This window comes from Morone saxatilis, unplaced genomic scaffold (assembly GCF_004916995.1).
Source record: "Morone saxatilis isolate NCDOM2014 unplaced genomic scaffold, NCSU_SB_2.0 Contig6, whole genome shotgun sequence".
NCBI lineage: Eukaryota > Metazoa > Chordata > Actinopteri > Moronidae > Morone > Morone saxatilis.
The window spans coordinates 3181363-3189963 of record NW_023340206.1 but is presented as its reverse complement, the minus strand read 5'-3'; the positions used below and the strand labels follow the sequence as shown (position 1 = coordinate 3189963).

Genomic DNA, 8601 nt, shown 5'->3' with positions numbered 1-8601 from the left:
GCCACAAAAAAGCACAATATACCACAAGCGGCGAAGAGACGAGGAGAAGAATTGGAGAACAAATAAATGTTGGATCCAATTTATAGCCTTCGGGCTTCGAGGCGGAAGGTCAAGCAACTTCTGTAATAATACAGTAAAGGATGGTGGAGGAGGGCAACAGAAAGACATGAGAGGAAGGCTTGAAAGATATATCGGGGAGGGGCTTAATAATAGACACAACGTTGATCCGCGGCGAGGAGAGAGAGAGAAATGTCTGGTGTATTAGTATAGAGGTTAGTTTCTAGAGGTAAATAATATTACCCTACTCAGCTCTTTTCGTGAAACGGATAGAACATTCGGAATGGCCGTTTACATTTATCAAGTATGATGAGGTTGGTTGCAAACAGGAAGGCCGCTGATTATACTTGTGTTACAGAAATATATCACGGCTACTTCCTTCTAAAATACTCCTAGATTGATGTGGAGATGAATAATGGTATTATAAAGCAACCAGCGGTTGGTGGTGCATTTTAATATTCACATACCCCGTACTACCGTTTAAATTTAGTATGTTGAATATGCACTCCGATGTTTAAAAAATGTGAGAGTGCTGGGTTTTTTTTTTTTTTTTTTTTATTTTAGTTTCCTTCTGGCAATGGCTTGGGAAGTCTACCCTGAGTCTAGCAACTAGTGGAACTGGGAAGGATAGGCATGACTTGACAAATGGAGTATTGACGACATCATCAGCCAGTGGAGTGTGTAGACAAAATGTTATCTCCACTAAGAAGAAGAGCATCCCTTCCCTTCCTTCTCTCACCCATCTCCTCCTCTTTCTTGTGGCGTTTTAAATCCTATCAATCTAGCTCTTTGTTATATTAACAGTTCTAGTCCATGTTCGTTGCTAAGCCGTATCACAATATTACCCTGCAGCGCGCGAGATGTGGGGGGGGAGAGAGGGAGAGAGAGCAGTTAATCTGGTGCACATTGAGAGGAATTTAAAGGACAGTCACTGTCTTCCGAGAATCAGAGAGAAATAACAATCACCAACCCTTTCTGGTTCTCTTAAATCTGGCATGATATTGTCCCATCACTCTGTAACTAACAGGGATATAAGCCCAGGGGGAATTAGGAAGGCTGATTGCTATATGAGAATGTGAACTCCGAGAAAAGATAGTTCCCCCAGTCCACATACTGCCTGTGCGTGCTGATTCTACCTCCCCAACAAGAATGCTCTTTGGAATGCAACTATGAAGCAAAAAGACAGATTCTCAATTTACAAAAATTAAATAATTTCCTAAGCTTTCAATGTACTTTTAAACTATTTAATCACACTAAATTCTGATTATTGTTAATACCCTTGAGGTTATTGGTTTGCTGACAAATAATGAGAGCCATCAAAAGTCAAATAAGTATCTGCAAAGATCAGAAGGAAGCATAGTTCATTGACAGTTCAAAGAATATCAACAATGAAAAACAAGCCAGGGGTTGGGTCCATATTTAAATCCACTCGGAATACACCAGTGAAAGGAATTTAAGCTTATCTGGCCCTGCTGGCGCCACACCATCGATAATTAGAAGACGTCTATATTCCAAAATTGAAGTCCTCAAACATTAGCCCATGTCAAGATTGTTAGCTTGGCATTGCACCTCTCACTCCCCCCGTCCCCGCCTTCGCCATCATCCTGGGACTCTGATTTATAAGCTTGCAGCGAAGGCTTGGCCCACCCCCCTCCACCTTCCTTCTCCTCCTCCTCCTCCTCCTCCAGCAGAAGACAGAGAGCGGTGGAGAGATAGCAGCGGAGAGGCAGGAAGGAGAAGGGAGAGCGATTTGGCGAGGATATGATTTGCCAGCCAAAAGAGGACGACACAAAGAATTTGAATGTCAGCGAGCAGTTGGCACAAATTTGCCTACCTATGCCTCAAGCGGAGAGGAAGCGGGTTTATCTCTTTCAATAAGCGACCTGGAGGGGCCAGAGGGTGGGCAGATAAGGTCAAAACGAAAGTGGGCACCCAATAAGTCAGTTAATTAAAAGATAGTACACATGCAGATGACTTTTTAAAGATTATTTGAAAACTCTCTGCTCTCAGTTCGCCCTGGGTTTTTACTATTAATGAGCAAAATGGGATGTGATCCGGTCCCCTTTAGCGCCGCTCGCTCACAGATGGTAGTGTGGGAATCGAGCGACAAACCTCTAAATAACCCCGCGTGCTTGCAGATGGCTCCGTGTCAAGACTGATGGCCACCAGTGTTAAGTTGCCATGTGTCGGAGCTGAGGAGGGCTGGGGGCAAGACGGGATTTTACCTACAGTGCGTGTGTGCGTGTGTGTGTGTGTGTGTGTGTGGGATTTACTCATTTCCGTGCTACTACAGCTTGCGGCTCATCATGTCGGCTTGTGAGGGATGTGAACTTTGCAGGTGCATATTTGACCCAAGGGATCAGGTTACACTGATCTGTGTGCGCTGTTTTTACCCTCATTTGACTGCAGTAAATGCTGGAACCTCCAAGAACACATCATGAGCCTTTCCGACAGTTGTTTTCCTTTTATTCATAGAGAAACAGAAATGATGTTAAAACAATCCTCCTGGCTCCAAACTGCAGTGAAATGTGACTTTAAATTAATAGACTGCAGTAGACAGTTTAACATAGACTAAATCACATAGCTTTTAGTGAATATTTTAAGTGTGTTATCGATCATATCAGTTCTATAGAATACATGCTAACTCACCTTTTCTGTTAATTTTACGAATCAGTGTTGTTTCCCACGAGTTTCGCCAATTATAGCAGTCCCCGGAGCCGTACGTCATCAAACTACCAGCAATTTTAATATCCCTGGAACAAGTTGCCTTCAACATTTAATCAATTATACAAAAGAAGTTGCATTGATTTTTGCCTTTTTTTACTTTCTGCTGCAGTTTAATCGCAAAAAAAATGCCTAAAAGACGTAACATGCTTCACAGTTTGTTTTTTTTCTTCTAGAAAAGCTGCCGTGAAATCAGCCATTTTAGGCCACAACAATCCCCCCCAAAAAAAGCCAGCAAAATCCTGGAGGGACTGATTAACAGATCTAATCTCAGAGTTCACTCTAACATAGTTCCAATAAACCAACAAACCCGGTCTATACTGACTGATAGGTATGTCATTTTGCGGTTTATGACTCCCCAAAACCTGAGGCTATTTTGGAATTATTTTCTGGTTAAAGGCTGTAGAAAGCAGGAAATGTTAACTGACAATAGAAATCAACAGCTGTGTTGTAACATTGTATTATAATCAATAATCATTCAATAATGAATAAATAAGACATTTCAAACAACCATCTTAATAAATACAGACAAAATATGTTATATGACCATGAGATTGTGAAATGAACTTGCATTTTAAAACTCTCAGCTCAGCATTACAGAATACTTCACCCTGCTTCTTTTCACAATAGCAGATATTCATTTGAGGTCATTTTGTAGCTTTATTTCCCAATGTCTGTTATTTCGCAATTGGGTTTCAGTGTTCCAGTATATTTCAATAAAGCCTTTGTCAATAAAGAGAGAAATAACAGAGTCGGTCATGTGATTGGCTTTGGTCTGAACGAGCAGCCAGCCAATCACATGAATGGCTTTGCTCAGTTTGCCTTTGATCGAAAAATAGTTTTTGTTACTGCGACTCACTGTATAAACATACTGCAGTCCAGAAATCTGATTCTCTCGGGGTGTAAATATGTTGCAGCCGTCACAGCCTCCACCAACCCCCACCTTTCACCTATTGAAGTATTAACAGAGCTCTAAAATATAACGCAGAGCAATAAAACAACTGTATTACCTCCCATACAGGCGTTAATTTTACTGCCTTCACCTCATCTGTGTGAACCTGACGAGCTTTCTGCTCTGCTCAGCCTGGCGTCTCTAAGCACAATCAGGTGATAAATAGAAAAGGAAGTAACAGCTCCACAAAGCGCCGTCCTCTCCTTCTGCCAAGTGTGTAAATACAGTCAGTGTGTATAAACGGAATATAATGAAAGTTCATCCTTCCACCGATACACCAGATAGATGACTGCTAAATCGATTCAAAGATTTGAGTTTTCAACTTCTGATGTATCCAAATTGATGGCCCCCACCAGCTATTCTCATATTGGAAGAGCACTTCATGCCCCCTGGCTGCTTGGAGAGAATCAAGTCTGGAGGAAAAAATATGCTATCCATCTCACAAAACAACATTTGTTTGCCTGCCAGGGCCTTCAAAACCATTAACAAGATTAGGGAGCACACAATGGCAACAGTCCCTCTCCTCCCTCCCTCTGTCTCCTTCTCTTTTTTTCCCCCCTATTCCCTCCCATTTTGTTCTAGCTCATTTGCCAGTACAATGCAGACATTCAGTAGTTTGTCTGCACCTCCTCTCCTAAGGGAACTTCAGCACAAAACCTCCTTATGCAGGCAGACAGCAATAGCACACACACACGCAGAGGCTCAAACCAACACACAGGAGTGTAAATTAACACAAAAATTAATGCATTCATGCCAAAGGCGGACTTTCTCTTTCGCACACACGTTTGCGTACGCACACACGCACACTCTCCTTGCCTCCAGCCAACCTGCTCTTGTGCTCACTCTGACAGAGAGAAATGAACCAAAGATGAATCAACAGAGGTTATATAAACACTATACTGTCCTGGAAAAACGCAAAAACAAAAAGCCTGCACGGACACAGCGATGTACACTATTCCCATAAATGGTATTGCACAGGGCAGTTGAGTGGGTGTGTGTACTTGTGCATGAACATCATAGACAACAGAGGGTGTATTGGATTGCTCCAGGCCTGTTGTTTAAGGCAATTTATTCCTCTAAAGCTATCGATTTTTGTTATTTTTGCACTTGTTTTCAGCAGGATTTTTCCCATTTGACAACTCCCAATTGGAAACACGAACAGAGGCATTGAGTATGGCACTAGCACTGCCATGGTTAAGAGTTTGATTATAGGAGCAGAAATCCAACCTAAATGTTGTTGAAACTGGGAGAGGAAAATTTGTTCTTACCCTCCTTTCGCCAACACCTAGTCTTTAGCTTTCCTCTTCCTCCTTCCATCCTCTCTCTCCCACTGCTCTCAGCTCAAACTACCTCACCTCATCTTACTTTTCATCTCACACGCTAATCTCCTCGCCTCTCCCGGCTCCCCTCTATCTAAGTAATAAAATTTAATTGCATCCGTCTTGCATTTTTCAGCACAAGTGCTCAAGGAGTTTAACACGAGTGGTATATCTCATTAAATCTCTCTCCCACTCTCTTTCTCTCTCTCTCTCTCTCTCTCTTGTCCGTCTCTCCTCACCCCCAGGTGCCTACAGATGTTTCGATGGGTCTCTTGGCAGAGCCCCAGGTGGCCATGTTTTGCGGTAAACTCAACATGCACATCAACGTGCAGAGCGGCAAGTGGGAGCCGGACCCCTCGGGCACCAAGAGTTGCATCGGCACCAAGGAGGGCATCCTGCAGTACTGCCAGGAGGTAAAGCGCGGGACCCAACAGCAGCCGTTTTAACTGTTTATTTCCCCTGTGGAATCAATGACGTCTGATATTCCATGATCATATTAATCCACCCTTTAAAGCTGATATGAATCTTTATTGTATTGTAGTGAATCCGCCTAAAGGGGTGTAGAAAAAGGTGTGGGATATAGATGTAGAGTGTCGGGAGCGCATTAAAAAAATAATAACCGTGTGAAGGTAACATTTCGGTGTCTGGTAGCAGCCGAGATTAGTTAGGTTAGAGAGGTCATTTCCTCTCAGACCATTGTAATCATCATTTTCGCTACCTGTCATGCCTTTCAGAATGGCTCTCGTTTGGCCACGTATGCTATGATACATGGAATACTTAAACTGTAATTACCCAGTGTTTATTTTGTTTTGAGCGAGCAATAAGCCCAGATGATAAATTTTTATGGCTGTGACATTTTAGTTGCATTTTTAGGTCGGAGAATTTACATTTCAGCCATTAAACTGACACTCTCAGAGCAAATTACAATGATTGAGCAGGTAGCAGAGCAGCTACTTTATTGAGAACACTTTAGGGGAGTTTTCACAACAAGCAAGATTAGATTATTTCCTTTAATTTACAATTTTATTTTGGTGTGTTTGGGCAAATGAGAATAATTTTTAAAATGACACCCAAAAAGAAGTTTCTTTCCTTTTGGCAATCTGCAACCAACTACACAAAACCAGGTATTTTGGTAAATTAGAGGGCAGACTGAGGTGCTTGTTCTTGTTAGTTTGAGAGAATATAAGACCACAGAAGAGTGAGTGGGTTACAGAGCCTGCAAGCAGATTTGTTTTCACTCACCAAAATCCCCAATTTGGCAAGATGACATGATGCCAAAACTCGGCTCAGTAAACAAGCTGCTTAAGTCCATGTGACTTTACTTTAAAAGCTCTGGATGGATTTTAATTAGGCAGTATGAAGCTAACCAAACCAAAAACAGAAATACAGCACAGTGAACCTCTTTGTTGTTGTTCGGCCAATGAAAACCGTGGCTTTGAACACACCCCTGACGCCTGACATTCATAAATTGACTGTGGTGGTGTCTGAAATTGGGATTTTTCTCCTGCGACCACATTTCACAGGCTTTCACTGCATAAATGCACTGTGTAAGAAAAGCCTGCCTGATAAGAGGAGGTGATGCATAATGAGATTTCTCTGAAAAAGCATGTGAGGCAGAATCAAAGGAAGATAAGCTCATATTTCCATTGTTACCACTGATAATGCATCCAGCGATAACAAACAGTCAGTCTTAGATCCCGGCTTTAAACATTTTAACATTTAGGACTTCAGAATATCAAAAAGAAAAATAGAGATATGGAGAACTTGAGGATTTTCCCCACTCAAAGCTGAATGGAAGAGACGATTTGGGCAAATATGAGCGTGACAAGGAACCAAGAAGGTTACGGAATTATTATCTGCATTGAGAGAGAAAAACCAAAGAGGAGGTGTCATGAAAAAGAATGAGGGGAGAGGTATTTGGAGAGGGATGACACGTCGACTCAGAATATTGTGCAGAGGCAGATGTCATGCATGGCTGAGAGGAACATAGAGGTAAACAGAGCCAAGCAGAAACGACATCAGGGAACACTGCAGTAATGTACAGATTGGAATATCTCAGAAATAAATACATTTCCCAAAGTACGGGAGCAGAATATGTTAAAAAAATGCAGAGAAAGAAAGAAAGAAAGAAAGAAAGAAATGATTATCTTCAAAATAAATGAGTAAGAGCTTAACCAGATGGCTGGAACTGTATGTAGCCAAGAGTTTAAGAAAGATTAGGTCAGGCAGACCAGAGGTGACCTCAGAATCGGAGGTCAGAGTTCGTTACAAGTCTGATAAAGTGCTGATTAACAGCCCCTGAAATAGAAACTGAGCTATATGCTATCAGAAGTACAGCAGAAGATATGCTATTCTGAAAGAAACCACTGGAAGAGGAAGAGCTGCAAATCACTAAAAAACTGGACAGTGTAGGAGTAAACGTTTCAAAAATATCTGGATATAAAGTGTGTGTAGGACACAGAGAGCATGAGCTCTGCATTTGGTTTTCCCACTGTTGAGCTGGTGCTAAAAAGAGTTTCACTGGAACTATAAGTGATGTATATGAAGAATATGTTGATGTGAAGAGGAGCACCTATTCTAAACGTTCAGCTTTATTGCGTTATGACTCCATTATGATATATGACACTGTGTGTGTAGGTGTACCCAGAGCTCCAGATTACCAACGTTGTGGAGGCCAACCAGCCAGTCAGCATCCAGAACTGGTGCAAGAAGGGCCGCAAGCAGTGTCGCAGTCACCTGCACATTGTGGTGCCCTACCGCTGCCTGGGTGAGTCCCATATATGCTGTTACTGACTGTTTCTCACTGTGCCTGTGTGAAAGCATCTCTAGAAAGCAGTGTTCATATTGAGTATAGCAGGAGAAACAAAGAAAAGATATATAAAGACACTATTACTACAAGAGTTACCATAGCAACTAAGAGTTTTTGGCATCGGTTGAAATGTGTCTTCAGTCAGTCAGAAGGCTCGACTGAAGCTGCCCATTGTGTATGAATTATAAATATGGATATTGTTTTCGCTGCAGTAGGAGAGTTCGTGAGTGACGCCCTGCTCGTTCCTGACAAGTGCAAGTTCCTGCACCAAGAGCGCATGGACCAGTGTGAGAGCCACCTGCACTGGCACACTGTAGCCAAGGAGGTGAGTACACACACGGAGGCTACGTTCACACATTTATTGCTATGGTTTTATTCATGTTTTTGGCGGTTCACATTACTTTTTAAAGTAAGTTTAAAGTTTTAAGTGTTAAGGTAACACTGCAAAAACCTGTGTCTGATTTGGACCACATATGGGGGTCACTTTGGCTAAAATCCAGTAACCTGAATTTAGGCCTTAAAAGTTCTTCAGTAAGACTTTTTAATAGGTCTTTTTTTTACATTGTTGCAGTCTGAAAAGTTGTATTGATCACACTGTTATAAAACTACAAAACGAAACCAACATAGAACCAATAACCACCAATGCAGTCTGGTCCGAATTAATCAGAACACTCAGTGTCGCTGTGTGTGTGTGTGTGTGTGTGTGTGTGTGTGTGTGTGTGTGTGTTCTCTCTCATAAA

At 41.9% G+C, this 8601-nt stretch overlaps 1 protein-coding gene across 1 annotated transcript in view; it reads left to right on the top strand.

Annotated features, from left to right (window-relative positions):
• appa (amyloid beta (A4) precursor protein a) overlaps window positions 1–8601 on the top strand; it is a 24729-nt gene that overhangs the window by 13846 nt on the left and 2282 nt on the right. Inside the window, exons 2-4 of the mRNA XM_035677771.1 lie at window positions 5298–5465; window positions 7690–7819; window positions 8074–8186. Of these exons, the coding sequence (XP_035533664.1) occupies window positions 5298–5465; window positions 7690–7819; window positions 8074–8186 (411 nt within the window). The remainder of the gene's footprint in view (window positions 1–5297; window positions 5466–7689; window positions 7820–8073; window positions 8187–8601) is intronic.